The sequence below is a fragment of the Microtus pennsylvanicus genome, chromosome 11 (assembly GCF_037038515.1).
Source record: "Microtus pennsylvanicus isolate mMicPen1 chromosome 11, mMicPen1.hap1, whole genome shotgun sequence".
NCBI lineage: Eukaryota > Metazoa > Chordata > Mammalia > Rodentia > Cricetidae > Microtus > Microtus pennsylvanicus.
The window spans coordinates 70668417-70683981 of NC_134589.1; the positions used below are offsets into that span (position 1 = coordinate 70668417).

General features: G+C 51.2%; 1 protein-coding gene across 1 annotated transcript; it reads right to left on the reverse strand.

Moving 5' to 3' along the window:
- Nucleotides 1–1123: 1123 nt before the first annotated feature.
- On the reverse strand, nt 1124–14434 carry Grm6 (glutamate metabotropic receptor 6). Its single transcript, XM_075992743.1, has 10 exons — nt 13955–14434; nt 11616–11832; nt 10930–11065; nt 9332–9486; nt 7991–8131; nt 7689–7889; nt 6505–6650; nt 5801–6424; nt 2327–2638; nt 1124–1321 (listed from the first exon to the last, which is right to left on the reverse strand). The coding sequence occupies exons 1-10, from the start codon at nt 14432–14434 to the stop codon at nt 1124–1126; spliced, it is 2610 nt and encodes an 869-aa protein (XP_075848858.1).
- Nucleotides 14435–15565: the final 1131 nt, after the last annotated feature.

A 15565-nucleotide genomic window follows, 5' to 3' on the forward strand; every position in this document is an offset into this window, starting at 1 on the left:
TGCACCTCCAGGTCATCTGTCCATTGAAGTGCAGCTTACTTTCAAGACTTAAATACCTTAAATACTGGAGAATTCACAATGAGTTAAAACAGCTAACTCAACACATTTAAAAAACGGGGAACAAAATTCCCTAACTAAACACCAGCTCTGTAAAAGAAAGATTAGTAATAAATGAACATCCATGCATGGTGTTTGAATAGCTTCCTCCATATACTTCCATCCACCTCTCAGAGGGGCAATCCAAGAACATGTGCAGGAGAGCCTTTATAGCCATCCTTATCATTTAATTAAGCCGGACATGGTTACACATACTTTCAACCCCAATACTTGGGAGGCAGAGGCAGATGGACCTCTGTGAGTTCGAGGCCAGCCTGTTCTACAGTGTGAGCTTCAGGACAGCCAGGGCTACATAATAGTAATAATCCTCGCCACAGAAACAAGACTGTTCCTGGACCCCCACCCAAAAAAGCCCAGCTGTTCTTCATTCTCTCACATACTAACGTGTTGGCATGTCTTCGGGTTGCAGCAATTTACTGGAACATACACTGCGAAGAAACGCTGTCAAACTTCGTAGATGACCCTGTGGAAAGAGCGAAAAGGAAACAACCTCACAGAAGCCTTCCCTGTTCCCTGTTCACGCCTCTCTATGCTGTAGGCCCACCCCTGCAGCCGGGACTCTCACAGGCTCTGATCTTCTGTGTCAGGAAAATGAATGCAGACCCCCACGTTTCCTTTTGTGGACGTTGCACCCTGGCCAGCCCCAAGGTGATGCTGTTGGATCAAGATAAATCTCACCCCAACCTGACAAGCCCTGGCTTTACCATGGTCTTTGAATGCCTGACCAGAAGGCATTAGTTTAGTTTTTGTCTTAAGGTAGAAACCTGGAAGCGAGTATTGTGGGCAAGAAGGACCGAATGATGAGGTTGGTATGCCGAGGAAAGCGGAAGTCCAACATGGCTCGGGGTCTAGCTCTTTCTGAAGGCATGCCCAGCCATGCTGGGAGTGGTCTTTACACATTTCCAGCCTCTGGTGGTCACTGTGGAGCCTTTGCAGCTTCCACTGTGAAGCCAGGAGAAGCAAAGAAAGGGCAGGGAGCAACCTGTGGCACCCACACTCCATCCTGCTACTTGGCATCCTCTGCGTTCTCGCTCTTGGGTGGGGCCGCTATCGTGGACATTGTCTTGAGGCTGCGCTTCCGCTTCTGCACATTCTGCTCTGGATGGAACAGGATGACGTAGGTTTTGGGCACGTAGAGCATGCCGAGGGACACCGACGCGCTCAGGCTCAGGGACACAGTCAGTGTGGTCGTTTGGATATAGATCTAAGCAAAGAGGAGGGAACAAGATGGAGCTTAGCCCTGTTTTCTCTCGATCCCACACCTGTAGACTGGAGGTGAGTTACTTCTGTCAGGTGAGCGGGAACGGAAACAATGGAAAGGTTAGCAGGAGAAAATCAGGCACAGTGTGGATCTGGTGTAGGCAGGAAGACGGGTGGAGTGACACAGACTGAGTGGGCTATTAAGGAAGAGAGTGTCGACTTGAGAGGTGGCTCAGTGGTACAAGCACTGTAAATCCAAGTTGGATAGAAGAGAACTGATTCTCCAAAAGTTGTCCTACAGTCTACGCAATTTGTACTGTGGTGCATGTGCATGTGCTCATACAACACACACACACACACACACACACACACACAGAGAGAGAGAGAGAGAGAGAGAGAGAGAGAGAGAGAGAGAGAGAGAGAATAAACATTTTTAAATTCCCTTTAAAAAAGGAAGAGGGGCTGAGAGATAGCTTAGTGGTTTAGGAAGACATGCTGCTCTTGTGGATTATATGGGTTCAGTTCAACACTAGGCAGCCTACAACCGCTGGCTATAACCCCAGTTCTAGGGGACCCTATATCCTTTTCTGGCCTCCAAGGGTGCCTGCATGTATAATGCTATACATATAAACAAGCAGGCATACACAAGAAAAATAAATAATTTTCAGATTACAAAGGAATGAAGAGGGTGGCACTTGGGCGAAGGCTCCCGCTCCTAAAGAGGCAGAATTTATTAATGAGCAAATGAATGATCATGTTTTCAAATATAGAAATGAGGGAATAAACAAGGGAGAGAGGAATGAATGGACAGGCTGAGGCTCATGAGTGCAGGGAGAAAAGAAGAAAAATGAATGGACAGGCTCAGGGCTTTAAGAAAGATGAACGAGTGCATCCCACCCACAATTGTTCTAACAAGGCGTCAGGATGGGTGGTCCAGCTCCTGGACAGTAGAGCCCTTCAGTAGGGGGTGAGAGGTGAGCAGGAAAAGCCTGCTGGGGGACTCGGTTACCTTCTCAGCTGACTGGGCGGTGCCAAAGAAGATGGGAACAAAAGCCAGCCAGATAATACAGGTGGTGTACATGGTAAAGCCGATGGGTTTGGCCTCATTGAAGGTCTCAGGCACACCTCGGGCCTTGATGGCATACACTGTACACGTGACCATGAGCAGGAGACTGTAGCCCAGACATCCAATGAGGGACAGATCGGACATGTCACACTTGAGCACACCTCTGGCCTGTTCCGGGTCCACTGTCCTCTGCTCTTCATAGTCAATCACGCTGTGTGGAGGTTGGGCCCCCAACCACGCTATTACTCCTACTACCTGTGGGAACCAACACAGTGTCAGGGACATACTGTCTTCTAGTGAGGAGTCCATTGCAGCCCCTCACCTGGGTCTCTGGCAGGTCAGATTTCTTATGATGTCCATGGCCTACTGAATTGGATGATCCGTCTTGAAAGACTAACCGTGAAAAAGGATCGCCCAGGGGTGTGTTCCTACCTGTGATGGTGTGTGTGGAAAGGACAGTTGTGCTCCAGGCACATGTGGACCACATCGGGGCGGGGTAGGGAAGCAGCAACCTGACCACCCTACACTGGGCTTTTAACCACATGCCATACCCCTGAGCACCTTCAACGCTCTCCAACCTCCTCCTCAGTGTCTCCCTATGCAGACTGGAAACCCACAAAATCTGTCATGAGGACATGATGTCTTTTCAGAGAAACTGGTGCCACCAATGAGAACCAGCCCCCAAAGGGATGTCTGTCCTCACACCCACGCTGCTCCGTAGGTGTGAAGGTACCAGCTTGCACACAACAAGCAACATGGCAAAGCTGGTTTCCAGCTTTCCTTTCCTCTCCAAAGCGAGAGAACTATGGACAGAATGCCATGACCTTATGGGTGAATGTGCACAACATGGTCCCATCATAGGCCAGAGGCTAGTGCCTGAGCCTTAACAGGGAGAAAGTGGAGTTTCAGCTGCTTCCCAGTGTCGACAGACAGATCCTGAGCCGAAGAAAACTGAGGGATGAGCATCAATATGTCTGCATAAAGTGAGATCCTGAGCATCAATATGTCTGCATAAAGTGAGATCCTGAAAGGGGATGACCCATGTGTCAGTTCAGACTGTTCACTATATAAGAGTGTCAGATGAAAGGGTACGGGGGGTTGAAATCTAGCAAGCTATCAGTGCCATGCCCTCTGAGGAAGAGGTCTTCAACTGAAGAGTTGCCTCCATCAGACTGGCCTGTCTGCATGTCTGTGGGGGGACATTTTCTTGATTGCTGAATGATGTAGGAGGGCCCAGCCCACTGTGAGCGGTACCATCCCTAGGCAGGTGCGCTTGGTCAGAGGTGGGCGGTCCTTGGGCTTCCCACAGGTCAGGGAACCCTGATTGCTCTTAGAGCAGATGAGGGAGGGGGACTTGATCGGGGGAGGGGAGGGAAATGGGAGGCGGTTACGGGGAGGAGGCAGAAATCCTTAATAAATAAATAAATTAAAAAAAAAGAAAGGTAGCTTAATGTGAGCCCAGGAGCCAGCCAGTAAGGAGCATTTCCCCGTGGTCCCTGCCTTGACTTCGCTCAATGATGGACTACGACTTGTAGCAACAGAAGAGAAACTGGGACAGTGCCCCGTAGTAATTTGTGCACCCAGAAGGCACATCCTTCTCCTGTAGCCGCAGCTCAAGGAACTAAGGCCTAATGAGATAAACCCTCCCCATCCAGGCTGGCAACGTTGGAAGTTTCTCCTCGGTTAGGGGAAATGTCACTCAAAAGAAGCTGGAGCCTGCGGCTGATGGTACACAGGATGACCAGCAGCCACAGAGTACTCTTACTGACGGCACAACCCATGTGTCTGATACAGAATCAGCAGCCCACGTTGTAATAGGCTTCTATAAAATGAACAATGACTAGAAGCTGGCAGTGCAGAGAGGAGACTCCAAGGGCCCAGTCACAACAGTAGGCAAACTGGAGGAGCATTGAGACTGGGTGTGATGGCCATGCCTTTAATCCCAGCACTTCAGAGGCAGGGGCAGGTGGATCTCTGTGAGTTCCAGGCCAGCCTAGTCTACAGAGTGAGTTCCAGGTCTGCAGGGTTGCATAGAGAGACCCTGTCTCAAAAAAGAAAAAAAGGAAGGAAGGAGGGAGAGAGGGAGGGATGGAAGGAGGGAGAGAGGGAGAAATGAAAGGAAGGCCACTACATATCCATATCCACTATATTGGTAGAAGCATCCAGAAAAGCTGAAAGTGTGGAGAATCCAAATTCATGAGGCAGGACAGATGAATGTGAGGGAGGTGGGGGAACGCTGAATGTTTTGTAAGCATCTCCATCCAAAGGGTGAGGGGTGTCCACCTTCTCAGGATGCTTAGGGCATGGTTTCTGGAGAAAGAGCCAGCATCTTCTAAGCATAGAGAATCCATTGAAGTGGAATTGAACACAGGGGATACAGAGCCAGGAAGGAGGAAGGTCATCTGCCCGGGACAGTGTGGCTTGTCACATGGCCAGGCTGTGTCAGCACCCAGAGAGCATGGCAGGGTATACTCTGTCACACCAGCCACGGCAACCCCACCTCGCCTCAGTCCATTTGCCTTAGTCCCCTCCCCATTGAAGACACCGAGTCTGTGGAGCTCTGTCCCACTCTGTAATAGCTGCACTTAAGGAGAAACTGTGGGAACTCTGAACCCCAGTTTTTTAATCTTTGTTCCATAGCAGAAAGAATGCTGCACTCCACAGTGACTGTGGCCTCTGGCATATATTCTTGCCCTATTTTCACATGTGAGACCCCGTTTAACTTCAGCAGATAACAACATGGCTGAACAGTTGGATGCTCCATTTCCTCTACAGATTTAGCAATGGAAATGGCTGTTTAAAAGTGAGTTGTGCTCAATTTTGAAGAAAAAGAGGGTACAGTGTTCTGCTGGTTGCTTGGACAGAGTCTCACTGTGTCATCTGGGCTGGCCTCAAACTCACAGAGATCCTCCTGCTTCTGCCTTCCAAGTGCAGGGATTAAGGGTGTGGACCACCACACTTGGTCTGTCCTTCTGATTTTTAAACACGGGGCACCAAGTGGAAAAAGTTGACTCTATGAAGCCCACTTCTTTGAAGGCTTTTTTTTTTAAGACAGTCTCACAATGTAGACCAGGCTGACCTAGAACGCTCTATGTATAGCACAGAGAGCTCTGTCTCCTAAGTACATAGTTAAAGATGTGTGCTACTACACCTGGCCTGAAAATTGCTGTGGACATGAGGATGGTTTTGAACTTCTGATCCTCTTACTTTCACCTCCTGGGTACTAGGATGACAGATGTGTGTCACCATGCTGGGTTTATGCTGTGCTGGGGAATTAAACCCAGGACTTTTGCATGCTAAGAAAGCCCTCTACCAATTGAACTGTATCCCTAGCCTCTTATTCTCCGAGTTCCAAGCTGGAGGGACTTAGGCATCCCTCACGCACTCACCACGTTACTGAGAAATCTGGGGACCCACCTGCAGAGAGGTGAGGCAGAAGGTGATGACCAGCTGTGATGTAGGGCTGATGAAGGGTGGTGGCGTGACGGAACGTTTCCCTTGCTCGAAGATGCGGTAGATGCGGTTGGTCTTGGTGAGCAGTGCCGAGTAGCTGAGGGTAGTGCCCAAGCCAAGCAGGAGCCTTCGGGCAGCGCAGACAGCCGCACAAGGCTCAGCGACCATAAGGAAAGTGATGGCGTAGATCAGGAAGATGCCAGTGAGCAGCACATAGCTAAGCTCGCGGCCGGAGGCGCGGACTATGGGAGTGTCATTGTGGCGCATGAAAGTGACAATGATGGTGGTGGTGGCCATGATGCCCAGTACAGCCAGGAGAAGGGGCAGCACAGCCCACGGAGAAGACCAGGTCAGGCGGACCACAGGTGTGGGGCGGCAGCCAGTGTGGTTGGGTGTGGGCCTCATGTCCCCTGGACAGGCCTCACATGTGAACTCATCCACCTGGAAGCGGTACCCATCGCAGGCTTCACAGTGCCAGCAGCAAGGGACACCCTTCACCATCTTTTTCCGTTCACCAGGCCCACAGGGGAGGCTACATTGAGAAGGAGGCATCTCATGGGGGTCACCTGACCACTGCAGGGCTTCCATCTGGGACAGAGAGAACACAGGCTGCTGACCTCTGCCACCAAAAATTCACCTCCACCCAGAGATTAGTCCCTGACACTTACATCCAGTCTAAGGGCCTCTGCCCATTGGCCCACAGCCTGATACCCGCCACTGCTGGCACTGCCATTGGTTGCCTGGTACTGGAAGATGTCATAGCGCCCGGGGGCATCTCCATTCTCATTGAACATCACTGGGGTTCCTGCGCTGCCTGCAGGGAGAGGCCAGTTGTCTCTAGTTGCTTTTCCAGCCCCAAAGCCATCTTTTGGAAAGCCTCAAGGAACAGCCAGGATACAGGAAGAGCTTGACAGGCTCCTGGAAGGATGCTCAGCATCTCTCATTAGCAGTGATGTAGCTTCAGACAAGGTGATGCTGCCTCCCAACCATGAGGAGGACATGGGACAAAACATACCTCTCAGAGCTGGAAATGGCTCAGTGGGTAAGAGCCCTTCTGCTCACGCATGAGAACTTGAGTTCAGATCTTAGCACCCACTCCCAGTGCTCAGGGGCAGAAGCAGGAGGATTGCTGACTCTTGCTAGCCCCCAGCCTAGCTCAAAGGAGTAAGGTAGGGAGACCTAGAGCAGAATACCCAATGTTCCTTCACAGACAAGCACCCAAGTGTATACACACACATATATACAACTCTCGCCAAACCTAAACTGCAGGCATCCCACATATCTGGTGGAGAGTGTACAATTTTATGCAGGATAGTAGTTGAATATAACGCAATTCCTGCAAGCCCCATTCGCATGAGGACTCCTTCGGGTCTGTTCAGATGCATTCCCTAGAGCCTGGACTTTACGCAGGTTCTGATGGTGCAGAAATATGTCAGACCTACGCCTTTTGTCGCAGGAGCTCAGAGCCTGACTGGGACAACATTTGGAAGCCTGTGACTATCCATCCACAACAGGGAGCTTGCTGGGGTCTGTACTGGACCCCAGGCTCACCACAGAGCCTGGGTCTTCTAAGCAGTGTGCAGTGGACAGGGAGTTCTATGTGACTTGTTGGGCTTGGTAGATGGGTCAAGCAGCAGTTCCTTAAAATCAAATTTTGCCAATTGCCTCTGAAGATGAAGCCCCCAGAGGGTTAAAAAGCAGAGGCTTGCACTTGCATCAAACCCCCAGGAATCAGTCCTAGTATCTTCTCTTCCACCCTGCCTTTTTTTTCCACTCTGAATTGTCCCGGTCGCTGCAGATCAACCCATGGAAGCTGGCTTCCCCACCCCTGTAGGGCCAGGCACCCACTCACCATTAAAGCGGACCGCTCGAATGTAGTTCAGCAGTGTACGGCCATCCGTAGGCTCCATGGCTGGGCACAGACCTGTGTGGCCTGGGCAGAGTGCTTGGTGCATGCTGTGGAGTGCGTGGGCGATGGCGTACACAGCATCTATCACAAACTGCACCTTTCCCTCCTGCTCATAGGTGGAGTCTTGGCCGATGCGTTCCTCACCTGTCCTAGGAAGCCCAGAGGAAGTGTGCCTGGCCCCTGGACACCCAACCTGAACTCCCCATCCTCTCCCCGTCATCGTCCCCATCCCGGGTAGTGCTCACCTGTGCATTTTCGGGTGGAATCGTCTGACTGACGCCCTGAGCTGGTTAGTTTGCAGTTAAAATTCTCTTCCCAGAACTCGGCAAACCAGATGTTTCTCCGGTTGTTCTCCAGGGAACGAGTCATGAAGTATTGGTCAAACCCTAAGAGGCGGGAGGGCAGTAACCTTCTGAGCCAGGTGGACTTTTCTCATGGTGCTTTGTCACCAGCCCACTTTCTTTCCAGGAGTGGCCCTGTGACCAAGTTCTAGATCCTGAAGGTAGAGATCGGGGTGGGGGGTGGGGTCCCCAGAGCAAGGTGCCTAGCAGGGCTAGCCATATTGATGATCTCTGCGTTGGATTGAGTGACCCTGCTTCAGTGAATAAGGTGAAGAAATAATTGAGGATGATTCCTGACATCAACCTCAGGCTGCCACATGTACTCACACACATGTCCATCCTGTATTCATGTGCACACACATACATGTGCATCATGTACACACACACACACACACACAAACACACACACACATGAAAACGGGAGAAAAAGGTGAAGATACATGGGAGTTCCAGGGTAAAATTTGCAACCTTAAAGAATTTATCACTGCCCATTCTGTCCCCATTAGGGTGCTGCTATGGCTACGTAATTAACAAGACTTCTCTATGTATCTTGTGACCATGAGGCCAGAGACAGAAAAGAAACAAAGCTTTTGAAAAGAAAGGCAAGCAAACCCCAAGATTTAGAGAGCACCATTGGCTCACTGTTCCACACCTGATACCCTCCCCCACTTCCAGACCTCCTCTGATAAAATGCCTTGATTGCTAATCCTCTGCTTAGTCCAGTTTTTCCACTTGGCATTTATTTAGCATTCTAGCTAAGAGAAAGGGTGCGAAGGTGAACACCCCACTTAAGCTGGAAGCCTGTGGGAGACGGCACTCCTCTTCTGGGTTCCCGAAGCAGGTCATCAACCCTGTATTTTTGGTTCCGGGTTCAGAGATACGGACAAGCATCTCACAAAATGAACCTCACAGATGGAAAGGGAGCTGATGGGCAGACAAACTAGACCTGGCCTCATCACTTTGATCAGCAGGATAGTATATTCCACATTCTCGGTTTCTCTCTCTCCAACATTCCCATTCAAATTACCTTCGGTAAGACCCAAACTATATGCATGGTGTTTTGAAGCAACAGCAGAACACTAGGGGTTCTTTTCCCTCATAGGCCACATTCAAGCACTGCTTGCTGGGATATAACCATAGACTCTGAGTCACAGCATCTGGGACTCCAAGAAGAGAGTGGTTCCTGTTATGAAATGAGCATCCCAAGAGGAAACATTTGGGAGGATGAGTGGGGTGGGGACTTACCATCAATGGAAGCCCTTTTGGGTAAGATGGTGATGGCCCCCACAGCCACCTCCTCTAGGTTCAAGATGGGGGAGATCTTGGATCCCCAGCTGTCTGAGCCAACCCAAAGGAAGTGGCCAGTCAGGTTGGCCTGGCGTGTGGCCTCCAAGACCCTCCTAGTAAGAGCAGAGCTAGAAGTAAGGTCACAACCTAGGAACTTTCTCCAGTTTGCTCTTGTCCACCTCCCATCCTGTATTCCTCCATTCTAATAAACATTCTTGTTTATTATGGTTCTGCCCAATGTGTGTGTGTGTATGTGTGTGTGTGTGTTTGTGTGTGTTTGTGTGTATGTGTGCATGTGCGTGTGTGTGAGTACGTGTGTGTATGTGTGTCAGATTGTATTGTGTGTACACGTGTACATGTGTGTGGTGGCCAGAGGTTAACTTTAATGTCATTTCTCAGGTTCCGTGCACCTTATTTATCTATCTATTTATTTATTTGAGACAAGATCTCTTTAGTGGCCTTGAGCTTGCTGATTTGGGTAGGCTGACTGACCAAGGAGCCCCAGGAATCCTCCTGCCTCTACCTCCCCAGCCTGGAATTACAAACAGCGAGCCACTAGGGATTGATCACGGGTCTCTGGGCTTGTGCAGCAGGCACTTGGCTGGCTGAGCCATCTGCCTGGCCCTCTGTCCACTCTAACCCACTTGGCACTGGCCCTCAGATGGTGCTGTGGTTTGGCTTTGGTTTGAGTGTGTCTATCTGGTTGAAGCTTGGACCTCGGTGTAAATACTGGGAGGTGATGTAACCTTCAAGACACTGAATGTCTTGAATCTCAGCACTTGGGAGGCCAGCTTGGTCTGCATAGCAAGTTCAGGGATACGTAGTGAGATGCTGTCTCAAACAAACAAACAAATAAATAAATAAGAGGTGAGGCCTAGTGCAAGGCTATTGCATCCCCGAGGACATTGGTCATGTTCTCTGGAGGGCTGAGGTAGTTCTGCCAAAGTGGGTAGTTATAAAAGAGGAGCCCAGCCCCTCTTCCTTCTGACATTCTGTCTTACCATTTGTCAAAATGCAAGGAAAACTGGACCCTCAGGGGAGCTGGTTTCGTGCTACCTCCAAAACTGTTGAAACCATGTCTTTCCCTAATAAATCACCCAGACGTGGAGATTTTGTTAGCGTAAAGAACAATGGATTGATACAGAGAGCTCATTTGGGGAAACTGAGCAGCCATTTCACCCACGAACGCCTCTACCAGTGTCACGCCCAACTTCCTGTCCTGGGAAAACACCTTAGCTGGCTTTGGACAATGTAAGTTTCAGGGTTTACTTGGAGAGTACCCTCATGGTACATTTCCTGCTCTTGGGTCTGCCACCAATTCCCTCTCCCACAGTGAACGACAGAAATAGCCATGTTTTCCTGTGTTTCCCAGGCTAGGCCTGTGACATCTCCAGCCAGTCAGGTTGGACTCATACCCTGAACACAAGACTTCTGATGGCAACAGGAAGTGCTTGGGGAAAGGAGGGCGGCTGCTCATGGCTGGGAGTGCGGAAGGATAAGGTCTCACAAAAAGAGCCTCAAGAGAGCATGGTGACTGAGCATGGCACCAGTCCCACCTGATGTCATCCTCGTTGGCAAAAATGATGATGCCCCGAGCGTTGGGTGTTTCCATGAGTCTCCGGATCACTTTGTGGAATTCTCCCGGCTTTGGCTCCCTGGGAATCTTTATTGATTGTGCAATGCAGACACCTCCTGGATGTTGGAATGCCAAAGTCAACTCTTGTCTCCACTACCCTCACACATGCCCACTTGGCTGTCACTTCTGTGACTGTGTAAGGCTTAACTGAGGAGTCTGGACACTGGAGAGCTTGCCTGGACTCTACCTAGCAAACCTCGTAAGCATGACCTGAATCCCTTAAAGCTGTGGTTCTCAACCTGCAGGTCAGGAGCCCTCTGGAGGGGTTGAACAACCCTTTCACAGGGCTCGCCTAAGGCCATCAGAAAACACAGATATTTACATTATAATTCTTCATAGCAAAATTACAGTTTTGAAGTAGAAACGAAAATAATTTTATAGTTGCGGACACCACAACATGAGGAACTGTATTAAAGGTTTGCAGCATTAGAAAGGTTTAGAACCGCAGCCTTAAAGGGGCTTCACTTGCCTAGAGCACCCTTCTGGGCTGCCATGGGACCATCCCGCCACCACCCCACCCCAGTCTGTGTCCCATCCAGTGGTTTCTGGCTCTCCCCTTCCTTAGCTGACTGTTCCCTGGGACCTCCATTCCAACTCCCTACTCACCGGCCTCTCGGGAAATCTGCACAAAGGCCTCAACCCCACTCTCGCCATAGTTGCCTTCAGAGGCCAGTGTAGACACGTAGTTCCATCCGAGCGCCCGCACAATGTCCACCATGGCCTGAGCCTGGTAGGAGTCAGGGGGCACCACTCGGGAGAAGAAGTCATAGCGTGTGGAGTCACTGAGCTCTGGGGCTGTGGAGGCGTAGCTGATCTGGGGTATCTGAAGCAGGAAGGACAGACAACTGGGCTGTGGTTGGAGGCTCTGAAGACCAGCATGGGAATGGGGACTCAGGACATAGGCCATAGACAAGTTGGGAATAGCTCTGGGAGGTGGTGGGAACCGAGACTCAGATGAGGCCAGCTGGAGGGGCCACACACATAGTCTAGATGTATGGGACTAGTGGGATGTCTACGAATGGATGTGATGATTGGAAGGTTGGACGAGCTTAGAGCAATGTCACCAGTGACAGTTGCACCGGCTATCAGCCAAACAAGGACACTGGAGCTTAAGGAAAGAGTGCCCTGGTCTGGGGGGAAAAGTGTTCTATTGACCCTGTTTCCCAGAGTGAGAGGCAGTCTTTTTCAGTAGCAGCCCCCTGCTAGGATCAGAGCAAAGTGGGCTGGAGAGGAGGGTAGTGCCAGACTGGACAGTCTAAAGGAGAGGCTCGTGGGAAACTAGGTTTTATCTATGACCATTATAGAGATTAGTAGCAGGGATTATGGGCTGAACCGTGATTCAGGAAAGTGGGAGCTGGGCTGGGAAAGGATGGAGCACAGAACTGAGGAAACAGGGCAAGGAGGCTGAAAGCTTGGGGGGAAGCAGATGTGACCCCGAATGAGATAAAGAGGGACCAGCAATCAGCACAAGGTCTGGCAGGGAGTCCCGGAAGAAGGGGCTGGGGCTGATCTAGGGCCCTTTGAAGGAGGGTGGGGTGGCAGTGCAGGAAAGGTGAGTGGGAAAGAGAGAAGCAAAGGAGGGTGAGAGGAAGAGAAGGAGGGGCGAGGCTTATCTGGAGAGTGTCAGGGAGACAGAGGATAAACAAGAAAATAAAAACCAAAGGAAAGAGAACAAAGAAAGGCCTACTGGTTGCAGCAGAACTGATGCCCTCTTCAGTGCAGTAAACCCCATCCACGATCCCCAGGATGTCTGCTGTAGAGAACCCCCAAACTCTAATTTCAGAGCCCCCCTCCCAGCCCCCAATCCTTGCACCTCAGCCTGCAAAGAACACAGTGCCCCCCAGCGATGAAGATGCAGAATCTTGCAGATGAGCGGTATAACAAGGCAAGGAAGCTCAGATAGTCTTTAAGAACCTTCTGCACCAGAATGGGTTAAAAGGCAGGCATTTTGAAAACGAATTTAAATGATGATCCAAAGATTAAAAAAAGGAAAGAGCAGTGGCACTTTACCCAGAATTCTCTACCCACTAGTGTAGCTCAGGGCAACTTCCAAGGGTTTTTGAAGAAGGACCTAATTCCCATGAAATCTCAATTTCTTTATCATCCAGGACAGCTCCGGGACGGGAGCACCGTGAAGGGTTGTACAGGGTGTCAGCAGAACCCAAAGGAGAGGGCAACTGGGGACTGAGGTCCAATCTGCCCTTAGTCTCTGGTTCAGGCCTGATGTGGTCGGGTGCCAGCCCGGACCCTAAATTATTTCTCCAGGACCAGAGGGAAGGCATGGGAATAATTGAGAAAGCTCACATGGCTTTATCTGGAGGGAGATTCTCAGTGATCCCTCATGAAGTCCTGAGTTCACATCCTGAAAATTCCTCTGCATTTATTCTTCAAACAGCCTTATATACCAAACATAAACTGAAGGGGAAATTCATTAGCATCCTGTTTCCTAGGTAACCAGGAGACTTTCTCTGGTCTCGTCCACATCCACACCTTTGACCACACCTTTCTATGCCCATTTTGTCATGTCTCCCTATCTTCCAGCTCTGTATGCCTGCTCTGTCACATAGGCCTGAATTAGCATCTCTATCCCAGGCATCCTCCAAATTACAAAGAAGGAGCAGAACAACATTAGCATATCCTGACCCTTTGTTAGGGAGGTGACCACCTCCTGTGTGGCAGGTGCGAACTATGGCCTGGGATTCTGGTCTCCATATCATGTAGAAATATGGCACCACAAGGCCACAGACTGATGGGAAAAGGGACACCTTTCACTGAAAGGTACCAGCTTAGGTCAGCCAGGCGGCAGGCCAAGCTGGGAAAGTTGATCTGCCCCAGTGGGCAGCAGCTTTTTAGTCTGGATGAGCTAGAGCGCTCAAAACAGACTCTTCCAGAAGGAAGTTAAGGCAGGGAGGGAGGGGACACGGGTAGCAGACGCGGTCCCTCACCGCAAACAGGCGCAGAACGTTAGCGACCATGATGGACACGGAGCTAGCCGAGGCGCCCACTACGGCCACCACGCGCTCTGGGGGTGCGGCGCGCAGCGGGGGGACGCCCCCGGGGCAGAGCACGCTGGCCTCGTTGCCATCACCGCGGCCTCGGATGAGCGCCTGCACGAAGCTCAGAGCCTGTTCCAGAGCATAGGTGTCCCGGGAGCAGGTGTCGAGCAGCCGCGCGCCCAGCCGCACGCCGGGCAGCAGTTCTGGGTCGGCATTGACGCGGTCCAGCGCGTAGAGCATCGCCTCCAGCCGGTGCACGCCCTGCTCCTTCTTCAGGGCCCCGCACGCGCGCCCTGCAGCTCCCCGCGCATGCACAGGGAACAGACCGCCCAGCGTCAGGCCGCCCGCCAGGCGCACCGAGCCCTCACCGCGCGCCACTCTCGCCTGCGACAGCCACCAGGCCAGCAACAGCACCCGAAGCCGCACCATCTGCTCACGGGATGCGGAAACCGGAGATACCAGGACGTCCCGAGCGCCGGCCGACTCAGCTGGGAATCTGGCCAGACGCAAGGAGGCAGGAAAAGTTGGTGACTCGGTGACTCGCGCTCAGGCAATTCGGCCGGCTCTCCCAGGCCTCCACAGGGCTGTTGTCAGCCTCCCTGAAATTGTCACCCAAGTCTCCCCAACCCCGATAGTCTTCGTGGCCGCGCCTGTCCAGTCCCCTCTCCCCACAGTTTAGGGCACCTCTTCCTCTAGACCCACCCCAATTCACTCTAGGATCCCTCCCCAGTGGTACTCACCTGAGCCAACCTCTGACCAGTAGGATGGGTCTCCAGCTGCTGTAAAACCAGGGCTTCAGCCTAGAGGATTTAAGGATTCTGGGGAGGGATGAGGGGGAGAGCAGAGATCCCCTCCAGAGCTTGCAAGTGGAGGAAGGGCTCTCTTTCCTCTCTCCCTCTCTGGCTTCCTGGGTCTGTTTCTCTCCTAGACTGTCTTTAGATTGTGTCTGACCCAGGTTGGTTATCTGAGCTTCAGGGTCCAAGCCTGAATCCTGGCAACACCAATAAGCTTGACCACTCATCCTCAATGTGCCAATTAGAAAGCCAGCTAATAGTAAAATTCGGAGAAAAGAGATTTACATAACCAAGAAGAGGAGAAGAGGTGCCCCACCCCACCCACCCCCGCTCAAATTGATCTTCAGAGACTTGGGTTTAAAAAGAGAGAGACGCACAGCTAAGTCGTTGGGATCCAGTCTCTCCTGCAAGGTGGTCTGACAAGCTATGAAACTGGGACATCTCTTCCTGGGAGGCAAGCTCCCTCCAAGCTGCTCCAGGCTTCAGTCTTTGGCTTTCCCAGCATAAGACTCCTGGGGAATTTTAATTCTTCAGGGTCTGATAGCAGATGGACGAGAACACACATGTCTCCAGAACACCCTCTCCTGACAAGAGTGTTGCTGAGACTCTGACACTGCCCTTTCCTGTGTCTCACTGTGATCTTGATTTCCACACCTAGCTAGCTGTTTTACAAACATCACTTATTATACTCCTCTCTACTGCCCCTAAATCCTCAGACTCTCCCTCTGTTTTGACCACTAGAATCTTTTTCCTTTGAAACTAATAT

Excerpts from the sequence above, each read along its gene's own strand:
- Grm6 (XM_075992743.1), bottom strand. The coding sequence starts at position 14,434 with ATGGTGCGGCTTCGGGTGCTGTTGCTGGCCTGGTGGCTGTCGCAGGCG. Across the intron at positions 11,066-11,615 it reads GCAGATTTCCCGAGAGGCCG|GAGGTGTCTGCATTGCACAA; the intron begins GTGAGTAGGGAG and ends TCCAACATCCAG. Across the intron at positions 8,132-9,331 it reads CAAAAGGGCTTCCATTGATG|GGTTTGACCAATACTTCATG; the intron begins GTAAGTCCCCAC and ends CCCGCCTCTTAG.